At 62.7% G+C, this 21,820-nt stretch overlaps 2 protein-coding genes across 5 annotated transcripts; both read left to right on the top strand.

Moving 5' to 3' along the window:
* Window positions 1–22: 22 nt before the first annotated feature.
* Window positions 23–8,610, top strand: MST1R (macrophage stimulating 1 receptor). 4 transcript variants are annotated; one of them, XM_071755586.1, is made up of 21 exons: window positions 23–184; window positions 687–1,998; window positions 3,122–3,310; window positions 3,388–3,513; window positions 3,591–3,761; window positions 3,868–4,037; window positions 4,128–4,305; window positions 4,391–4,536; window positions 4,650–4,811; window positions 5,063–5,156; window positions 5,259–5,486; window positions 5,568–5,714; window positions 5,791–5,950; window positions 6,039–6,131; window positions 6,206–6,433; window positions 6,514–6,594; window positions 6,700–6,881; window positions 6,953–7,062; window positions 7,161–7,326; window positions 7,409–7,545; window positions 8,301–8,610. In XM_071755586.1, the coding sequence occupies exons 2-21, from the start codon at window positions 775–777 to the stop codon at window positions 8,494–8,496; spliced, it is 4,188 nt and encodes a 1,395-aa protein (XP_071611687.1). In that variant the 5' UTR covers window positions 23–184; window positions 687–774; the 3' UTR covers window positions 8,497–8,610. The 4 variants fall into 4 exon arrangements, with proteins under 4 accessions (XP_071611687.1, XP_071611684.1, XP_071611688.1 ...); XM_071755583.1 differs by lacking the exon at window positions 8,301–8,610 and adding an exon at window positions 7,625–8,294; XM_071755584.1 differs by lacking the exon at window positions 8,301–8,610 and adding an exon at window positions 7,625–8,294 and having other exon boundaries at window positions 84–213.
* A 5,826-nt stretch (window positions 8,611–14,436) lies between these two features.
* CAMKV (CaM kinase like vesicle associated) lies at window positions 14,437–21,784 on the top strand. Its single transcript, XM_071756438.1, has 11 exons — window positions 14,437–14,636; window positions 17,654–17,762; window positions 18,978–19,109; window positions 19,193–19,267; window positions 19,353–19,491; window positions 19,574–19,694; window positions 20,009–20,084; window positions 20,159–20,295; window positions 20,378–20,456; window positions 20,531–20,618; window positions 20,784–21,784. The coding sequence occupies exons 2-11, from the start codon at window positions 17,668–17,670 to the stop codon at window positions 21,144–21,146; spliced, it is 1,305 nt and encodes a 434-aa protein (XP_071612539.1). The 5' UTR covers window positions 14,437–14,636; window positions 17,654–17,667; the 3' UTR covers window positions 21,147–21,784.
* Window positions 21,785–21,820: the final 36 nt, after the last annotated feature.

Below are 21,820 nucleotides of genomic sequence, written 5' to 3'. Positions count from 1 at the left end.
CGGCCCCTCTCCACCCCGCCCCGGCACGGCACGGCACAACACGGCACGGCACGGCAAGGCAGCGCCCAGGTGAACGTCCCTCCGCCTGGCACGGCTCGGAACGGCATCGGGCGGCCCCGGGGAGCCGCGAGTGGGGGCATCCAGACCCGATGGGAAGATCGGCTGGGGACAGACACCGGCCCTGGTGAGCGAGCAGCGGGCCCCGCCCAGGGGGTACGTCGTGGTCCCTGTCCCGGGGAGCTGACAGGGGGCTTGTCCCGGTCCCGCGAGGATCCCCTGTCCTCATTGCTGTCCCGGGGGACTGACGGGGTCCCCAGTCTCGGCCCTGCCTCAGGGGTCCTTCGGGTTCCTTGTCCCCAAAGGCTGGCAGGATTCCCATTCCCATCCCCAGGAGGGGTGCGGTTTGGGGCAGGGGTGACGACGGGGAACAGGCGAGGGTGTCTAAGAGGTGACAGCAGGCAGGGTTTGTCCCCTGTGGCAGCTCGGCTTCATCTCCAGCTTGCAGAGTTTGAAAAGGGGTGTGGTGCTGCTGATCCTCCCCACCAGCACCCATCGTTGTCTGGCTCCTGGGGACCACAGCAGCACCCACCATTGTCTGGCCCCAGGGGACCCCAGCACCCCTAGCCCCACACCGAGGGCCCTCACCTAAGGCAACAGGTATGACCCTTCCTTCTGTATTTTGGCAGATGTCATGGTGACCCATCCTCCACGTGCCCCCACCCTGCTCAGTGCTGAGCACCAACCATAATCCCAATACCAGCAGCACTGTGCAGCATGGACCTGTTGTGCTGCGTGTGCCTCTTGCTGTTGTTCACCTTAACCCCACTGGGCACCGGCACCTGGCAGTGTCCCCGCATCCCATACAGCTCCACCAGGAACTTCTCCATCCCCTATGTGCTTCCCAGCCTCGATGCTCACAGCCCTGTGCAGAATGTCGCCGTCTTCACCGACTCCGCTGTCCCGGCTGCCGTCTTTGTGGCCGTTCGCAACCGCATCCTGGTGGCCAGCCCTGAGCTGCACCTCCTCTCTGTCCTCATCACTGGCCCAATGGGCAGCAGCGAGTGCGAGATCTGCCACCTGTGCCCGGTCACTACCGATGGCCCTGAGGACATGGACAATGTCCTGCTGCTGCTGGACCCTCTGGAGCCGTGGCTGTACAGCTGTGGCACAGCACGGCATGGGCTGTGCTACCAGCACCAGCTGGAGGTGTGGGATGGCAAGGTGACCGTCACGACCACACGTTGCCTATACACAGCCACAGGCAATAGCCCCACATCCTGCCCTGATTGTGTGGCCAGCCCCTTGGGGACCAGTGCCACCGTGGTGGCCACCTCCTACGCCTCTTACTTTTACCTTGGCTCCACCATCAACAGCAGCGTGGCAGCGCAGTACAGCCCGCAGTCTGTGTCCATCCGCAGGCTGAAGGGCACCCTGGATGGGTTTTCGGATGACTTCCAGTGGTTGACAGTGCTGCCTCAATACCGGGACAACTACACCATCCACTATATCCACTCCTTCGCTGATGGGGACTACGTCTACTTCCTGACAGTGCAGCTGGAGCGGCCAGGTTCAGCAACGTACCACACGCGCTTGGCGCGGCTCAGTGCCCACGAGCGCAACCTCCACCACTACCGCGAGCTCGTCCTTGACTGCCGCTTCGAGTCCAAGAGGCGGCGGCGGCGGCGTGGTGGCGGTGAGGGGGATGCCGAGCGTGACATTGCCTACAACCTGCTGCAGGCTGCCCATGCTGCCCGCCCCGGTGCCCACCTGGCCCGTGACCTCGGCATCAATGACACCGACACAGTGCTCTTCGGTGCCTTCGCTGAGAGCTGGCCAGAGAGCTGGGTGCCACGGGAGAACTCGGCTGTCTGTGCCTTCCCCCTTCGCCTTCTCAACCAGGCCATGGAGGAGGGCATGGAGAAGTGCTGTGGTACCGGGCACCAAGCACTGCTGCGGGGACTCAGCTTCTTCCAGCCGGTGGAATACTGCCCCCACAATGTGAGTCCCTTGCGCTCTGAGTCTGTGTCCGAGGGGGCTGGCTGGGATGGGGAGAGGTGGATCCGGGGTGCTGGGAGGCACTGGTGAAGTGGGTTGGGCAGGGGGAGAGCAGCAGCACTCTGCTGTGTCAACACCAACAGCCCTGGTTATGATGAGGAGATGTGGGTGGGGATCTGGCCATCCTGCCCACCCCAGGCATACTCACCTGAGCTGTGTACCAGAGACACGTGTCCCAGCACAGTGCCATGCCAAACCTCCCTCTCCTCGGTGTGGCTTCCCAGGAAGCACCAGCTCTGCGGTGGCCATCCCCACGCTGCGTTGTTGGTAGTCACTCTAGGTGCTTAGGGACAGGGAAGCCACAGAGCCGTGGTGCTCCCCAGCTGGGGTGTGTGGGGTGCCTGGCTTCTCCTGCCTTGTCCCCCCAGCCCTGCGCCACTGCCTGCTCTGGGCAAATAAACCACAGGCGGAAGTGCAATTAGTCACTGGGGTTTCTTGTCTGTAGCAGCCGCAGGGCAGGAACGCTGTGTTCCAGGGACAGGTCCTGGCACAGCTGGAATGGGATGGGGACAGGTGAGCACCCCAGCAGGACCTGCTCTGCAGGCAGGGTCCTGCCGAGCACTCACGGCACAAGTTGTGGAGTTCTCAGCCAGGCACAAGGTGGGGTGCAGGCAAATCCCCTCCTCTGCCCATACCGGAGCAGACAGCTCAATGCTGCTGACTCACACTGCTGGCAGGATGAGCCAGGAGGGGACCTCCTGCCCTGCAGATTGGTGGGGGCCAGTGGAGCCCCCCCAGCATCTGCTGTTTCCCTAGATCCGCAGCCCCCCACTGCACCCCAGGGACAGAGAGGGCTGGCTTTGGGGTGGTTGGCCTCTGGTGCCGGCACCGATAACCACATCCAGATGGTCCAGAGGGCAGGGCAGGATCTGACGCCATGAGAGAGTTGTGGGAGGGGTTGCAAATGGTTTTTTCCCAAAAAATTTTTCCAGCTTGGAGGGGAGTCTGGGAAATCAAGTGCTCCCCCAAATATCTCATGGCTGGAGCTAGTGCTCACTCATGAGTCTGTGGGGGGCTCGGGGTGCTGGGGCTGGCTTTGAGACACCCACCCAATGCTCCACTGCAGGTGAACCTCTCAGCACCAGTGACTGACACCAGCTGCTGGAACCAGCCCACCCTCGTCCCCGCCACCTCCCATAAGGTGGACCTGTTCAATGGGCACCTGACTGGTGTCCTCCTCACCTCCATCTTCGTCACCGCCCTGGGGAATGTCACTGTGGCACACCTGGGCACAGCAGAAGGACGCATCTTCCAGGTGGGATGGGGGGCTGGGTGGGGTGGGTCCAGGCAGGGCAGAGGGTGTGCTCAGCCCCCCTCTCTGCCCTGCTGCAGATGGTGCTCCAACGCTCCAGCTCCTACCTCCTCACCTTGGCCAACTTCTCGCTGGGGGAGCCGGGGCCAGTGCAGGGTGCCATGGGTCTGCAGAGCCACTCACTCTACTTCACCGCTGGCACCAAGGTGAGTGGGGGACCTGAGGGGCATAGGGCAGACGATGAGGTCTATGTCCCCTACTACCCTTTTCTCTCTGTCCCTAGGTGTGGCAGCTCAACGTCACCGGCCCCGGCTGCCGCCACTTCTCCACATGCCAGCGCTGCCTGCGGGCTGAGCGCTTCATGGGCTGTGGATGGTGCAGGGATGGCTGCAGACGCCAGCATGAGTGCCATGGCCCCTGGGTCCAGGACAGCTGCCCACCTCTCCTCACTGACGTAAGTCTGTGCCACCGTCCCCCAGCATCCCACACCTCCTGGGCGCTCAGGTGGGGATGGAGGTGACGCATTGGGGCTCAGGGTGACACGGGTGCCTGTCCTGCAGTTCCACCCCCGGAGTGCCCCGTTGCGGGGCCGGACGCGGGTGACACTCTGCGGTATGACCTTCCGATCCCGCTTGGAACCTGACCCCCAGCGCATCCCTTCTGGCACTTACCGGGTGGCAGTGGGACAGCGAGGATGTTCTGTGCTGCTGGAGGAGAGCAGGAGCCACAGGTGGGTGGCAGTGCCAGAGGGTGACAGCAGCAGAGAGGGATCTGGGGCTGCTGCCCAAGCTGGGGATGACTCCCTATCACTGTCCCACAGACCCCTGCCCACCTCTCGCCACAAGGAATTTGTGGATGTGCTGGTGTGTGAGCTGGAGCTGGGGGGCCTGACAGTGATGAGGGGCCCAGCTGAAGTGGTACTCACTGTGGAGGAACCCAATCGATCCTCTGGTTTCCGTGTCAATGGCTCATCCAGCCTTGGTGGCTTCTTCTTTGTGGTACGGCCCCATGCTTGTTGCCACTCTGGTAGGGTTTGGGGGAGTTGGGTCACCCATCCTCTCCACTGACACTGTCTCTGCCTAGGAGCCCCACATCAGTGCCCTGCACCCTCCGTTTGGCCCACAGGGGGGTGGCACCCAGCTCTCACTCCATGGCATGCACCTCTCTTCAGGCAGCAGCTGGCAGGTGATAGTCAATGGCTCTGAGTGTCCCCTGTCCAGGCAGCCCAGGTACAGCCCTGTCCTGCCTCTGCTGGGCACAGCAGGGTGTCTAGCATGGAGATAGCATAAGGACCACCCCATGGTCCCACTGTCCCCTCCAGCCACAGCCACTGTTTCCACAGCCAGGGTGATGGGGTGATTTGGTGCACAGTTCCTGCTGCTGGTGGCCTGGGCATGGTCCAGGTGTCCCTATGGATTGACCAGGAGGAGTTCCTGGCCCCCTTGTCCTTCCAGTACCGCCCTGACCCCTCCATATCTGCCATCATCCCCAGCTGCAGCTATGAGTGAGTGTGTGGGCTCCCTTCCCCTGTGGGCAAATGCCCTGGCCTCCCCTCACCCTGACCATGAGGCTGGATGAGGTGCTGGGGACTTACGTGCACTCCAGGGACCACGTGCACCCTAGAGACCACATGTGCTTTGGGTACCATGTGCGCCACAGGGACTGTGCCAGCCCCGGGTGCCACAGGTACCTCAGGGACTGCATGCACCCTGGGGACCATGTGTATGCCAGGGCACTGACCCCTGCCCACCACAGGGGCTCAGTGCTCACCATTATTGGCACCCACCTGAACTCAGTGTATCGCACCAAGATCTACTTTGAAGCCAGTGGTGTGAAGACTGAAGCCACGGTAAGTGCTGGGGCAGGAGGCCATCACCCATGGCCCTGCCCTGCCCACCCCAATCCCCACAGCACCGTGGTGTGCCAGCACCCAGCATCCCACCACCTGCAGGAGTGCCAGGACCCACGGACACCTGAGCAGCTGCTGTGCCCCAGCCCAGCCTTCCCCTTTGAGAGCAAGGTGGAGACAGCACTGGGGAACCTCAGCGTGCTCCTGGACGGTGCCGCTGGCCACCAGCACTTCCGCCTCCGCTACTACCCCAAGCCTGAGGTCTTCCCCTTGGAGCAGGAGGGCAGGCGCCTGCACCTCAAGCCTGGTGACGACGAGATCGAGGTGCACGTACGTGGGGTAGTGGGGTGAGCTGGGGCAGGGGTGTCCCACCATCAGGATCACTGGGCTCAGGGCATTGTGTCTGGACAGCAATTGGGGCTGGACGCCGTGGCCACCTGCATGAACATCACCATGACAGTGGGGGGCCGGGACTGCCACCCCAACGTGCTGAAGAACGAGGTGACGTGCCGCCTGCCCCGCGAGCTGCGCCTGCCCCCAGCTGGGGCCCCCGTGGAGGTAGGCACCCCCTGGGTGGGTGATCCCTCCACCCTGTGTCCCCTGCCCTGTCCCCACTGAGCCCCCACTCCCCCAGATCTGCGTGAATGGTGCCTGTGAGGCACTGGGCTGGGTGCTGCCTGCTGCCTCCTCGCTGGGCATGGCTGCCAGCCTGGCCCTGGGCACCGGTATCACCTTCCTGGTCTGCTGTGTCCTTGCTGCCGTGCTGCTCCACTGGCGCTGGAGGAAGACAGCAGGTGAGCACCATGCCCCATGAGCACCCCAGTGTCCCCCAACCCCCCACCATCCTGTGCCTCCCCCCTCTCAGCCCAGTGCTTCCCACAGGGACAGAGAACCTGGAGCTGCTTGTGCAGCCCAGCCGTGGGGACATCCCCACCACCACCCAGCGCCCCGGTGTTGACTACAGGGAGGTGCTGGGTACGTGGGTGTCACCAGTGGGGATGGGGTGCTGGCTGCCTGCCCAGCCCTCACCCTGCTTCTGCTTGTCCCAGTGCTGCCCACAGCAGGCAGTCCCGGGCCCATGGTTCCCCGCGCACGATTCACCAGTGCCGGTGCCAGTGCTGCTGGAAGTGTGGTGGGCGATGGGTCCCCCATACCCCTACTCAGGGCCACATCCTGCTGCCTGGAGGACCTGCGTCCTGAGCTGCTGGAGGAGGTGAAGGACATCCTCATCCCTGAGGAGCGGCTTGTCACCCACCGCCACCAGGTCATCGGCAAAGGTGATGCCTCACCCCAGTTTTGCTGTGGCATCACCCATTCACCGTGTGTGGTACCAGCTTCATGATGACTGTCCCCACAGGGCACTTTGGCAGTGTCTACCATGGCACCTACACAGACCCAGTGCTGGGGGATCTCCACTGTGCTGTGAAGTCCCTGCACCGTGAGTAGCTGCTGCTCCCATGGAATGGTCCTGCATTGTGGTCTTGTGCCATGGTCCCACAGCATGGCACAGTGATGGGGTGCCTCACGGCTCCACTCCTGGCAGGCATCACAGACCAGGAAGAGGTGGAAGAGTTCCTGCGTGAGGGCATCCTCATGAAGAGCTTCCACCACCCTCAGGTGCTCTCACTGCTGGGCATATGCTTGCCCCGCCATGGGCTGCCCCTTGTTGTCCTGCCCTACATGCGTCATGGGGACCTGCGCCACTTCATCCGCGCCCAGGAGCGGGTATGGGGGCTCCCTGGGGGTGAACACAGTGGGTGGCTGAATGCATCCCGCTCACTGCTGCCACCCCACAGAGCCCCACCGTGAAGGACCTTGTTGGCTTCGGGCTCCAGGTGGCCCTGGGCATGGAGTACCTGGCCCAGAAGAAGTTTGTGCATCGTGACCTGGCAGCCAGAAACTGCATGTGAGTGGGGACATGGCTGCCAGACCCTTGCCATGGGGTGGTCCTGGGGAGTGGGCATAAGGCTGCTGGCCTTTATTCCCCTAACTGGTGTCCTGCAGGCTGGACGAGATGCTGACAGTGAAGGTGGCTGACTTTGGGCTGGCACGGGATGTGTTTGGCAAGGAGTACTACAGCATCCGACAGCACCGCCACGCCAAGCTGCCTGTCAAGTGGATGGCACTGGAGAGCCTCCAGACCCAAAAATTCACCACCAAGTCAGACGTGGTAGGCATGACTCCAATCTCTGTCGCCTTCCCCTTCCCTTCCCACCCATGCCTCCCATCCATGGTGGCTCTTTGCTTGGCAGTGGTCCTTCGGGGTGCTCATGTGGGAGCTGCTGACCCGGGGGGCATCACCCTACCCCGGTGTGGACCCCTATGATATGACCAGCTACTTGCTGAGGGGGAGGCGGCTGCCACAGCCCTGCCACTGCCCTGACACCCTGTGAGTATGGCTGGGGGGTGGGCAGGGAGGGTGAGGGGGTCTTGGGTGTCTGATGGTGCTGACAGGGGTGTCGGAGCAGGTACGGGGTGATGCTGAGCTGCTGGGCACCAGCACCTGAGGAGAGGCCATCCTTCACCGGGCTGGTGGGTGAGCTGGAGCGTGTCCTGGCCACGTTGGAGGGCAAGCACTACGTCAACCTGGCTGTCACCTATGTCAACCTGGAGTGTGGCCTCCCCTTCCCCCCTGCTCCTTCAGAGCATATGCCCGAGGGTGAGAATGAGAACAGGGATAATGAAAAGGAGGAGGAAGAAGAGGAGGAAGATATGGATGGGTGCTGATGAGGTGCTCTGCACCATGGGGGCTTCCAGACCCCTGACACATTCCTAGGAGGGACGCATTGTGCTCTGGGGCACTGTCCCTATGGGGCAGGTGCTGGTAGGAGGCTGGGTGCTGTGGGGTGCTCTCCCACAGCTCAGACCCAGACCCCTCTGGCTTCTCCCCTGGCCTTGCCCCATGCCAGGGGGGTGTGGTGGGGCTCAGTCCTGCACTGAATAGATGCTGGGGGGTTCAGCCCCACACTGGTGAGGCTGTGCTGTGGGGGTCTGGGACTCAGCCCCACATCAGCAAGGCTATGCCATGGGGTCTGGGGCTCAAACCCTGTGGGTGTTGTGGGGTGCCCTGGACCACCCAGGGATCCCATGGGGGTTTCAAGTCCCTTGAATTTCTCATTAAAACTTAATTCTATTTTTTCCCAGGCTGGGGCTGTGTTTTCAACAGGGCTGTACCCAGGCTGGCAGCACCCTATCCCCCTATAAGGGAAGGGTCTCTACCCCCAGGCACACCCACCTGCGGGTGGTGAGGGTTAGGGTACCTCACCGTTCCCGTGCCAGCCACGGGAGGGCACCTGCACACCAGTGCTGGCGTGGCCACCCCAACAACTGTCCCCTGTGACCACCACACCAGGGCCATCCCATGTTCCTAGATCCCACCATGGCCCCCTGCACTCAAGGAGAGATCCAGATGCCTGGGAGTGATGCTGGCACTGTGAAAAAGGATTTTACTAAAAATCCCTCTCCCACACTCTTTAGTTGTGGCTAAATACGGCTCCAGGGGCAGCCAGATGGGCTTGAGCCTATGGGGTACAAGATAGCTGGGGGGGTGACCATGACCTGAGATCCTGCTGCCCGGGGTGTGGGGCACAATGCCCCTGGGATCATAGTATGATGGATGCCTGAGGTATGGGATGGCAGTGCCCTGGGATCATGATGCTCCAGAGATGATGGTACAGGATCAGGGTGCCCTACGGTTCATGCGTGCCAGGGATCACAGTGCCACTGGTGTCACAGAGCCCAGGGCAGTGTCCCTGGCACTGAAGTGCCCTTGAGACTGCATTGCCCAGGACATGGGATCACAGTGTTAGATGCAGTGGCACCCAGCAGATCCCTCCTTAGCTGCCAAACCTGCCTGGTGGGCGCCTGCTGAGGGTCACCAGAATAGGCTTGGGACTGCCAAATGGTGACCATGCATCGTTACCAGCCTCACCGAGTTTCACCCTAATTATTTCAGCCACAGCCTACAGCTTGTGCCCAGGGCATGCCTGGAGGCTGGCACTGGGGCTGCTGAGGAGCTGCATAGTTTGGCTGAGACCCCACCATGTTCACCTCCTTTCTCTGCTCCTTTTGCTGGCAGTGGTGACAGATGTCACATCCGTGAGGAGCTTGTCCCAGTGAGGTGGCCCCCTCAACCCCAGCTGTGGGGCAAATATCCCCTCGAACAAGGCCCTGGGAAACCAGAGGGGGCCAGTGATGAGCACCACCCCCTGCACATCCAAACCGGGGGTCCAGGGCCGGGCTTGGGGCAAGGGCTGCTCGCGGCAAGTCCGTGACAGGGGATGCTGAAACGTGCCCTGACCCTATGCCCAGGGCCGGCTCGACTCCCTGGTCAGTGGCCGGCCACACGGGCCCTGCAGACAGCGCCGGCTTTAAATAAAACCTCCTCGGCTGCTCATTAATCGGCGCCGGAGCCCGGGGCTGCGTCAGCTCCCATCAGCCAAGCTGTCCGTCTCCGCCGGCGCCTCGCACCTGCACGGCTGCGCCGCCGCTCGGGGGAGGGTATTTTTAGCTCAGTTGGGTCCCTGCATCCCGCAGTCGGGGGCTCTGCCAGGACCGTGCCTCAGTTTCCCCACAGTGGGGTGATACTGCCGTCCTGGCTCAGGTTTTGGGGTGCCCATGCACCCCGGTGTGGGTGCTGGCCCTGCCTGCGTGAGGCCGAGCAGCACCATTTCGGCTGTGCTGCTGAGTTGCTGTGGCAACGGGAAGGGCTCCGGCACTGCGCGGTGGTTGCGGGCTGATCTGAAACAGGAGGTGCTGGGGGATGCTGGTGCTGGTGCTGATGCTGAGGATATTGGATGCCACGGCCGGGACAGCCGACTGAGGCACCACTAGCTGCCAGGATGTAGGGATGGATGGGTGTATGGACGGACAGACACCCTGGTTGTTGCTCTCCTCAGCACAGGGCAGGGTAGGTGCCCAAATGGCTTCCAGGCAGATGGGTGCCAGGCACACTGTCCCATGGGACAGGAGGCAGCCCCAGGGCACCCAATGTGAGTAGGGCTGTCAGTGGGGTCAGCGTAGTGAATCATGAGGAGAATGTCATGGTTATGGTGACACCCATGAGGAGGGTGCCTGCTTTAGGCTCCCCCCCCCCTTCTCTTGCAAATGTGCTGGTGGAGATGACAGATTTCATGCTAATACGCATTTATCTTGCCCTAATTACGCTGTGGGAGTCGAGGCATGAGTGCCTGGACTCTAATGTCAGGGACCGATGGGCACCCAGCCCTGCCTGTTCCTGTCTGTGGTGTTGGCCAGGGTGGGTGCTGGGGCTGCACACATCGCACCTGCATGGGGCACGGGCAGGGGCACTCCTGAGGGACACCTCCCACAACACCTGGCACCCCTGCCCCATCTGGGGGCATCTCAGAAGCACTGCCTGGGTAGGCACCCAAAGGTGGACATGGAGTAAGTGGCACCATAAGGGGGCTGGGTATGGTCAGCGAAGCACCAGGTCAGGCTTTGGGCATCTGTGGCCATGCCATGTCACACTGTACCACTCTGTGGCATGCCACGCCATGCTGTGCCATGCCACACTGTGCCACATCATGCCCCTGGCATGTTGTGCCACCTCGTGCCATGCCATGCTGTGCCATGCCATGCTGTGCCATGCCATGCAGTGCCATGCCACCCCATGCTGTACCCACCCGCCCTGGCTGCAGCAGAGCAGCCACCATCCCACCCCAGCAGCACGCTTTTGCACACACAGCACTTTAAATGTTTTATTTGGGGAAAGTGCTGTCGTTAGCAGGGATTAATTATTAAAATCTGAGCCATCTATAAAACATGAGTGGCCGTGCAGGGGGCTGTGGGCAGAGCTGGGCCTGGTCCTGCTGCTACCAGCGCCTGGGGACGTGTTGCAGTGTTCCCTCAGTGACACCTGGCCTTGGTGGCAGATTTGTGTTCCTCACAGTGAGGTGGGAGCAGAGGCCGGGTGCAGGCAGTGGGTGCTGCCCAGGTGGGCAGCCTGCACCCCTTTGACCTCTGTTGTGGCCACCCTGGCAGACAGGGTAGGGGCAAAACTGTGCCAAATCATCCTCAGAGGAGAGCAGAGGTCTGGGTGCTCACCAGCATGGCAAGAGGCAGCGCCAGGAGAGGGTGTGAGGAGTGGCTGCTCTGGAGCTATTTTTAGAAACTGGCAAGTTTTGCTAATGATGCTGGCGAGCAGTGCGGGGGGTTGCCCACACCCCGCCCCCTCCTTCCCTACCCTGGCCCCGGCTGCCACGCAATCCTGGGCTACCCCCAGGCTCCCCACTTGCTGCTGGGAACAGATCTGGGAGCATCCACACTGCTCTCAGCATTCCTGCACCCTTCTGGGTCTCTGCTGACTTCCTGGGAGTTTTGGCAGTCCCTGGGGAGCTTCAGTGTCCTGGGGATTTCTGTTGGCCCTCAAGCAGCTCTGCTAGCCCCTGTGGAGCTTTGATGGCCCTCAGGGAACTCTGCTGGCCCCCAAGGAGCTTGGCTGGACTATGAGGAGCTTTTCCTTAGCCCAAAGCCTTCCGGCCTGTAAGGAACATCTTTTTTTCTTTTTCTGCCCCTGAGCATGTCCCCTCAGCCAGGGAGGCTCACCTTATCTCAGCAGCCACTCAGGTCCAATTCCAGACACATTCCAGTTCTGGTCCCGATCCCTGTAATCTCCCTGGAGCTGATTCACTCCCAGACACAAGTCCTACAAGAAACTCCTGACACTGACCAGCCTCCCTGTACCCTGGCCTTGATGGCCACAAGAGCCTCTTGGCAGCAGTTACCACCCTTGGGCGGGAAATATCACCCCTCAAAGATCTTCCAATTGTAAGGAGAACCAAATCCCAATGCCATGGGTGATGTTACCATTCTGATGGTAACACAGTGAGCAAGCACTCGCTGTGGTGACTGAGCCCCCCCTAAGCAAGGACCTTGAGACCTTGGATGTGATGGGTGCAAAGCTGGTGGAAAGGTATGAAGCATTGTGTGCCATTGTCATCAACAGGGGGACAGGCCACACCAGGAGCAGGCTGTCTGTGGACAAGCAGTTGTTGGTGGTGGTCGTGCCCAGCCAGGCAGGGTGAGGTGGCCACATCCTCACCTGGGACAGGCTGGAGGACTTGTGACACCACATCGTCTACCAGGAACTGGGGGACAAGGTAACTGAGGACTGAGGACTCCAGTGTCCTGGGCATTCTGGTGCTTCCCTACTCCTCTGATGGTGGGCTCCTGCTGCTGACAGGGGACACCATGCCAGCACCCTGGCTACTGAACTGGGGGTCCCTTCCAGGGTCAAAACTGCTGCTGCATGACCACCTAGCTGAGCAGCGCACTGGCCACTGCCCTTGACACCTTCCAGGATGCAAGTGTGATATGGGACACCCACAGGGATGGTGACCCTGGTGCTGTGCACCCTGGCTACTGCTAACAACTAGAAAGGGCTGAGGGGGGGGGGGGCAACTATGTGAGTCTGCACCCCTTTTTTTGTGTCCACCCCTGCACCAGCTCCCCAAAAGGAGGAATGGGGTTATTTGGCCCCGTTGCTGGGCCGACGCACGCAATTATCGCTGATTGCCTGTCGGTTGCCATGGCAATCGCAAGCACGCAGGGATGCGGTACCGCGTGGCGCTTGAGTCACGGACACGCTGCCCCCCCCCCCGCTCCCCCCCTCTAGACGCACGCCACAGCACCCCAATACCCCTCACTCTGTGCCCCCCGGCATTGGGCTGCCAGGCTGGGTTGGTACCACACCCCCTCCTACCCCACTCCAGACAGAGGAGTACAGCCCGGTGCCCCAGCCCTGGCAGCCTCACCTGGAGCAGCCCGGGCTCACTGCCTGCAGGGGTCCTACAAGAAATGTCAACCCAGACCGGCCGTGTCACCTGCACCCGGTTCTGGTCTCACCGTGGTGTGGTGGGAAGAATGGTGGGTGCACGGGGCACTGGGTGCACCGGGTGGGTGCAGGGGGCAGTGGGTGCACAGAGTGGGTGCAGGAGGCAGTGAGTGTACAGGGTGGTGGGGCAGGGAACAGCAGGAACAAACACGATTGGGCTCAGCAGAGCCCATCACCCCAAAATAGGGCACACGGTGGCCCGGGGTGCTCAGGCAGAGCCAGAGCTAGGAGGGGATTGTGTGAGCAAGTGACAGGAGCTCGGGGTTGGTCTGGCAACAAGCTGGGCTGGGGGCGATGGAGGAGCTCGCCTGACCCTGCTGGTGGAGCAGCTCCGGGCTCCTGCCGGGTGATGGTGAGTTACGCTCCGGGTTCCCACGAGGTGCCAAGATTAATAACAGCACTGCACTGCTGCCAGCCGCTATGATTAAAATCTTGATTAGAAGCTCAAACTACAGTGCCCTGATAATTCCCCTGCTCTCACGCGCCGTTAATTACCTGGCGCTGGTGACGGTGGGCTCGCAGCTTGGTGCCGTGCATGGGCTGAGAGCGTGGCTGGGCTGCCTCTGCCTTGGGATGCTGGCTCCTCTCCCTGTGCGCAGAGCAGAGATGCTGGCTTTGGGGAAGAAACACTGTTGTCCCCTCTCTGTGGCCGGGGTGCTCTGCCTGACTCCGGCGTCTGTGTGTCCCAGGAGACCACAGGCACAACCCCAAGTGGGCTCAGCGCCGTGGGGGGTGGGTGGTTTTGGGGAGCTGGGGAAAGAGAATGAGGAAAGTTGCCTGGTTCCCACAGGATCACGGCGCAGAGGCAGGACCATGTGCCTGTACACCTTTTCATATCCTTGGGGGACAGATACTTTTGACACTGAGCCCACACTCAACACCGCTAATAACCTCCTGCCATCCCACCCTATTGATCCCATCCATTCCATTCTATCTCATCCCACTTATCCCACCCCATCCCATTCCTTCCTGTCCTATCCTATTCGGAACCAGTGGTCATGGCACAGCCCAGGGGACCTCAGATGACCTTGGTACTCTGTATCTTGCCTCAGTTCGCACCATCTGCTGTTGCACTCAGGCTGCTCCGACTCTCAGCGCTCGGTCGGATGCATCCCGCGGGGCACAGCACCCCTTGGGTAACCATCTCTGAGGCGGGGGCTTAGGGGACGCCGGCAGCACCTCCGGCTCACCTGGACAGAGCAAAGCCCCCCCGAGCTGCCACCACATGGGCGATGGCGCAGGGTCTGCAGTGCCCCAACCCGGTGTCAGCAGCTTTGCCCATGGGGGACACGGCCGCCCCGTCCGGTGGTCAGGCCAGGGGGGTCCCCACGGGTCCCTCTCCTCCGACAAACGGGCGGGGCGCGAAGTTTGGCAGTGACGTCAGGGGCGGGGCGGGGCGCCCCGAGGGGGGGGGAGGCGGGGCCATGCCGTCCCGCCCCCCCCCAACTTGCCGCGCCGGGCGCGCGGGGCCGCGCCGCGACGGATCGACGGCTCGGCTGGGCTCGGCTCCGCTCAGCTCGGCTCGGCTCGGCTCGGCGGAGGGAAGGAGGGAGGGAGGGGCGTGCGGCCCCCGCGAACGGCGGCCCCGGGCCGCGGCCCCACTTTGCGGTCGGAAAGGCGAGCAGGTGAGCGCGGCGCCGCGCCGGGACAACCCCGAGCCGAGCCGGTCCGTGCCGTGCCGCGGGCGAGGGGAGTCGGGATGGGGTCGTTGATGAGGTTTGGCACTTTCTGGCCCGGGAATGCTCCCCTCTCTCCTCTTCCCCCCTCGCCCCAGTGGTCCGGGACACCCCTGCGGGGCCGTGCCGGTCGGTGCCGGGTTGCCTGTGCGCCCCGACGGCTGCCCGCCCCGCCGCAGCATCCCGCACACCCCGAGCCCCGACGGGCGCTGCTGGCACATCAAGAGCCCGGCTGCCCCGCGCGCCGCCCCCGCGTCGGACAGCCCCGTGAGGGGTTGCTGCCGCCCCGCGCCCTCCCCGCCCGCCGCTCTACTCCTGCCCCGCTCTCCCGCAGCCCGCTTCCTTCCCGCTGCCGCATCGATCCCAGCCCGCCACGACCGTGCCCTCCCCTGCGGTGCGCGGCTACCCCGGGGTTGGCGGCCGGTGGGCTCTGGCCAGGAGCCGTGGGGCGGAGGGGTCCCCCAGCCCAGGTCGCTACTGCAGGCAGCGCGGGGCTGGCGCTTTCCCCCCTCCTCCCGGCCCCCCCGTTTCCCGCACTAGCAGTATTGCAGTCCGGCTCGGCCCGGCTGCGTTTTCTGCCTCTCCCCTCACATTCTTCCCCCGGAATGGGGGAAGGGGGGAACGGGAGGGGGGAGGGAGGGGGGGGGCGGGATAGCATTGCGTTCCCCCCCATGGGCACGTCCAGGGCGGCTGCAGGTGGAAGTAGGACGAGAGGCAGGGTGCAGGACGTTGTCAACCCAAGCCATGGGGCAGAGCTGGGACTCGAGGGGCTGGGGGGGGTCCCACTGTGGAGGGCTGCGAGGCTGCGTCATCCCGTCCGCACCCGGCCACCCACTTCTCCGCTATTGTCTTACACCCGCTGTTGCTTCAGCTCCCAAATTAGACGCTTTGGGAGGAGGGGGAACTGGCTGCGTGCGGGTGTCAGCACAGCACCCTGCTTCACCCTCTCAGCACCCTAAGGAGAGAGCACTAACCCCTTACCCACCCCTTGATTGGGTGCCCCTGCCACGGCTGGGGGGCTCTCACCCGTGGGGTGCAGGTGCTGGCCCCGAGGTGGGACTGGGTTCCAGTCTCCTTTGCGGGGTACCCCGAGTGCTCTGAACCCCTCTGAGCGAGCCCGAGGCAGAGGAAAGTGCCCGGTGCTCAGCCCCGGCAGGATGGGTCCCGGCTAAATCAACGGGAACTAATTTTATGAGTGCAGATTAGCTGAGCGCTTGCAGAGACAGCAATAAAATCCCGATACATCATCCCACCCGGGTCTCTTTTCCAGCTAATCCAGGCATCACGCTGCCGGTGCTGGCAGCCTTCCCGCATGCCCACAGGCCAGCCCTGGTCCTGCCGGCCCGTGGCACCGAACCGGCCGCCACGGCAGTACTTGTCCCCAGGGGTGGACAAGGTGTCTCGGCAGAGACGGCATCGCTGGGACACGGAGGTGTCTCGGCAGAGACGGCATCGCTGGGACACGGAGGTGGAAGGCAGGGGCCGTTAGCTGAAAGGCTGTAGGGATGAGCCGAGCGTGGGCTGGAAAGCCTCACCCGGTCTGCGGCAAGGGGAAAGGTGTCCTGTGGGCGCTCTTCTCTTTCGGGAGCGGGTGCACCCTAAGCAGGACCGGGACGGGGGATCTTGCCTGGCAGGAGCGTGCCCGGGTGTCACGCGAGCTGGGAGCAACCACCCATTGCTCAGGCAGGCACGGAGGCAGGTCAGCCCCGAGGGACGGAGGCGGGAAGAAGCGTCCTCCCCATTCCCCCGCCCGCCGCACCAACGTCCCACCCCGATTTGGGGTCAATCACCCAAGGCAGCGCTTAGGTGCGTTCCCTAGGTTTTGCGGGCCGGACTATCTTCCCCTCGGGGCCAAGCACCAGCAGGTGGGTCGGGTGCTGCCGGGTGCTGCCCGTCCCTGCCCCCTCCGAAGGATGTGCCGCTTTCCGCATCTCCAGCTCCCATTGCCATAGCAACAGGCTCGGCGCTTGGGTACCCGCCATACCGGCTCCCGCATCCCGCGCTCCCATCCTGCCCGCAGCCCTTGTCACCGGGCCCCGGGCGCTGCTAGAACGGCACGGTGAAGCCAGCACGGGACGACACGGTGTTTTGGGAGCTGGAGAAGTGAGCAATGGGAGAACTCCAGTATCGAGCCAGCATCCTGTCACAGGGTCCCACTCAGGCCCATCTAAAAGGTCTGGGAGGGCCTGGGAAGCCCTTTCTCCTTCTGAGCCATCAGAAAATAACATCAACTGAAACTTCCTCTCATTAACAGGATGGGAAAGAAGAAAAAAAAAAAGCAAAACAAAACACACTCTATGGGACTGATTTTTTGGTTGGGCAGCTTTTGCGCAGGGTCTGGTTTTGAAGGGTTCCCATCAGGAAAGCAAGGGGTAAAATGGGCTCCCTAACCCATCAGCCGAGCTGCTGTGTGCTGGGGAACCTGTGTGCCAGAACCTGTGTGCTGGGGCTGGTGTCCTGCCAGCTGCTGGTGGCAGGAGGGCTGGCACTGCTGAACCGTGGTGCCCACCTGCCTGGGGGTGGTAAGAGTCAGGGAGCTGAGGCTGGAGTAACTTGCTGCACTTGTGATGGTGCATGACAGTGCTCTGCTGGGGGAACCCTGGCTGCAGAAATGTCACTGCAGGGCAAAACTGGGTTGAGGAAGGGAAAAGGGTCTGTTCAGCTCTGTTTTTTTGAGGGTGCTCCAGGCTCTGCACTAGCTGTGGTTACTTAATAAATCATTAATGATCTGTAAACGAGGGCCAAAGGAGCCGGTGGCCTGAGCCTGGGCACAGCAGCTGAACACCACGGGGATGAACATCCGTGGGGCTGGGCGTGTGGTGGCTTGCAGCAGCCGGGGAGCACGAGTAGCGACTGTCCTTCATCAGGTTTTACATTAATTAGCGTGGCTGGGGCTGGGGGGGGCTTGTGTGGCCCAGGGGGGCCGGCAGTGCTGGGGCGCTCACCCCCTCTCCCTGCCCTGCCAGCACCGGGCCCTGCGATGCCGTTTGGCTGTGTGACGCTGGGAGACAAGAAAGATTATAACCAGCCGTCCGAGGTGACCGACAGATATGACCTGGGCCAGGTCATCAAAACGTGAGTTGGTCCCTCCTCGGTCCTGGGGGTGCCCCGGGGACCCCAACCGATGGGTACCCTGGGCTGAGGAGTGGAATGGCACCGTCCACGGGGACTTTCAGAATGCTGGCCCGCAGCTGAGACAGGCAGGGTGTATTTTGGGGTGACCATCCCCCCCTTAGTCCCAATGGCTGGTGGGCTCGTGGGTGGGATTCACCACTGGCTACAAGGAGGGCAGCAAAGTTTTGGCTGTAGATGGGCAGCTTCCTGAATCCCCCCTGCCCCCTCTCCTGTCCGTCTGCCCCCCCCCCCCCTTGGCCAAGATCTGCGGGAACTGCAGAAATTCTGCACGATCCCAGCTCCGCCGAGTGCTCAGGGAAGCAGGAAGGCTCCGCTCTGGCAAAGGAAATGGCAGATGTAATCAGGAGTAGGGGAGCAGAGCATTGCTGCTTCCCCCCAACTTTTCTTGCCGTGCTGGAAGAAACACTCCACAAAACGCAGTGGGAGCAGTTGGATCCCAAAACACCTGCCAGAAATTTTTCCATCATCCTCCGAAACACTGGGATGGCTTGACCGTGGGTCACACCTGTCAGGGTGACACTGGTACCTTTTGGGGGGGCTCTCAGAGCTCTGCTCCATCCTCTGAGCAGCCTGTCCCAAAGCCCACAGGTCCCAGTTCCTCACCACCCGAGGCAGCTGTCACCAGGATTTCAGCACGGCCGGGGAGAGGGGGTTGGAAAGCCAAAGGCTTTGCCAGAGCGGTGCTGAGTGTCCCCCTGTGAGCTCCCCTATGGCTCCTGCCTGGCCGATGGGCTGGAGCACCATGAATAATAGATCAGGAGCATTGCAGCATCCCCGGGCAACTGATGCCTCTCCCCTTCTTTCTTCCTGACTGCAGTACTTGCATCCACGGAGCATGTTGCTGTCCTGTCCCGGCTCAGGCAGCTTCACAGTGAGGCCCACCCCGGCTCCCACAGGCAGGGGGCTTTTTACTAAGCAAATGTTCCCCTTTCTCTATTAATTTGCTTATTCTGTATCAATTCCTCCTCGTTGCCCTTTGCCCTTTCACTTCTGCTCCAGAGAGGTTTTTCAGCTGCAGCTTCCTTCCACTCCCACAGCATCTCTCCTCACCACTGGGATGGGAGAATGCTGGTGGGCTCGGGGACCACCTGAGCACCCTGAGGTTGGCAGTCCCCCCAGGGGGGCGGGGGGTGATGGCTGTGGGCACCCTTCCAGGGAGGAGTTTTGTGAAATCTTCCGGGCCAAGGAGAAGACGACAGGGAAGCTGTACACCTGCAAGAAGTTTCTGAAGCGGGATGGGCGGAAAGTGCGGAAGGCAGCCAAAAATGAGATCATCATCCTCAAAATGTGGGTGCCAGGGCTGGGGTGGGGGGAAGGACATGCTGCCGGGCAAAGTGAAGATCCCCTGTTCAACTCCCATGTCTCCATAGGGTGAAGCACCCTAATATCCTCCAGTTGGTGGATGTCTATATCACCCGCAAGGAGTATTTCATCTTTCTGGAGCTGTAAGTCTGGGGAGCATGGGGGGGGTCTGACTGGAGGTGTCCTGTGGGGGGGGGGGGTTGGTCTTGGCAGAGCTGCTGTTGGCAGGGCCACTGGCCGGGAAGTCTTCGACTGGATCCTGGACCAGGGTTACTACTCAGAGAAGGACACCAGCAACGTCATCCGGCAGGTGCTGGAGGCTGTTGCCTACCTGCACTCACTCAAGATTGTCCACAGGAACCTCAAGGTGGGTGATGGGGAGGTGGGAGCACTCATGGGTGCTGGTGTGCGTCCCACCCCCCGAGCTCTCACATTCCTTGTGCTGGCAGCTGGAGAACCTGGTGTACTATAACCGCCTGAAGAACTCCAAGATCGTCATCAGCGACTTCCACTTGGCCAAGCTGGAGAACGGGCTCATCAAGGAGCCCTGTGGCACACCCGAGTACCTGGGTGGGTGACAGCTGGGCGGGTGAGTGTGGGAGGTGGGTGTTGCTGCCAGGGTCCCAACAGGTCCCTGCCACGCTAGGGACAGGTCCTGAGGGCTCCCATCAGGTCTCTCCTGATGGTCATAGGTGGTCCTGGCATGTCCCTCCTGCTCCCCATCACCCTGGGGCTTATCCTGGATGTTCCCAGTGGGTTCTTCCCATTCCTCATCATCCTGGGGCTTATGTTGGGTGGTCCCGGTGGGTCCCTTCCTCTCCCCATCACTGTGTGGGTGAGAGGTTGGGGACACTGGGACAAGGTGGCTCTCCTATCCCTCACAGCTCCAGAGGTGGTGGGGCGGCAGCGGTACGGGCGGCCAGTGGACTGCTGGGCCATTGGTGTCATCATGTACATCCTGTGAGTGATGGGAGAGGGCATGGGCATCCACAGGGGGCTGGGAGCCAGGCTGAGCCCCTCTCCCCATCCCCCAGCCTCTCAGGAAACCCCCCCTTCTATGAGGAGGCAGACGAAGAAGACTACGAGAACCATGACAAAAATCTCTTCCGCAAAATCCTGGCCGGTGACTACGAGTTTGACCCGCCGTACTGGGATGATATCTCACAGGCGGGTGAGCCACACACTGGGGGGGGACACCCATGGGGTCCTATGTTGTCCCCACCTAGCGGTGACTTCCCCCTCCATGTCCCCAGCTAAGGAGCTGGTGACTCGCCTGATGGAGGTGGAACAGGACCAGCGGATCACGGCAGAGGAGGCCATCTCCCACGAGTGGTGAGGGGTAGAGAGGTGGGCAGGGGGGCAGGGCAGACTGGGGGGGGGCTGCTCACCCCTCCTCACCTCTCCAGGATCTCTGGCAACGCCGCCTCCGACAAGAACATCAAGGATGGCGTCTGCGCCCAGATTGAGAAGAACTTTGCCCGGGCCAAATGGAAGGTGGGTGAGGGTGTCCCGTGCCTCAGTTTCCCTCTTAGCTGAGCCTACCACGGGGGGCACCTGCGACCCCACCAGTCTCCAGGAGGCATGCCCGGTGAGGGACTTGATGCCCCGGTGAGATGCCCGGAGGCACCTCATGGCCACCCGCCTCTGCCCACCCCGCAGAAAGCTGTGCGAGTGACCACGCTCATGAAACGCCTGCGAGCGCCCGAACAGACGGAGACGGCCACGGCCACGGCCACAGCCCCGGCCAAGGCCACGGCCACAGCTACAGCCACGGCTACGGCCCCGGCCCCAGCCCCTGCCACCACTGCTGCCACTGCTGCCACCACTGCCACCGCCACCGCCACCACGGCCGCCACGGACACTGCGGCCCCCGCGGCCCCCAGCCCTCCGCCCGCGGACGCGCAGCCCCCGGCCCCCGGCACGCCTCCCGCCACCACGTGTACCGGGGACGGGGCTGCTACCGATGACACCGCCACCCCCGCCGCCGCTGCCACCGAGTCTCCCGGCGAGCAGAGCGGCTGAACGCCCCCCACGCACCCTTGTACATAGCCCCCGGCATGGCCCCCCCGTCCCCGCCTGCGCCCCCTTTTCTACGTGCCCCGGCGGAGAGCCAGCCGCGGGGCAGAGCCCTGCATGGAGCCCGTCCTCCCCGCCCCCCCAGGGGCTTTGCCGCTCGGTCTGTGTCCCCCCTACCCTCAACACCCCGGCTCTCTCAGTCTGTCCCCCGCTGCTGTCCCCCTCCCCCGGGGATGCCCAGAGATGCGGGGCACCCCCCCGGCCGCTCACCCCGCAGGGCTGGGGATGTCGCGTGGGTCCCCCCGGGACACGCGTGCATGTGCGGGACCGCGGGTGGGTTGGGGAGGGGGGCAGAGCACCGTACACCCCCCTTCCATCCCGGGGCGCTGGGAGGTGGGGATTGCAGGGGGCAAAGGAGCACGGCCTCCCCTTTCTGGGGGGAACCACCCTACCCCCCAACACATCACGTCTGGAGGATCCCAAATGCCACCTCCCCTCCCCTCCACCACGGTCCCCGCTTCCCTCCCCCGCAGCTGCATGCCTGCAGGGCCGGCTCTGCCTGCGGCTGCCGCCGCCACCCCCCCACACCTCAAATCCCCCTCCCCGCTGTATCTCTGGCAAATAAAGACCCCGCTGAGGACAAACTGAGAAAGCACCAGCGCCGCCTGCCCTGTGTCTCT

Source organism: Heliangelus exortis, chromosome 12, assembly GCF_036169615.1.
Source record: "Heliangelus exortis chromosome 12, bHelExo1.hap1, whole genome shotgun sequence".
NCBI classification, from domain to species: domain Eukaryota; kingdom Metazoa; phylum Chordata; class Aves; order Apodiformes; family Trochilidae; genus Heliangelus; species Heliangelus exortis.
The sequence above is the reverse complement of the archived record's forward strand: the minus strand, read 5'-3'. Positions and strand labels throughout refer to the sequence as shown.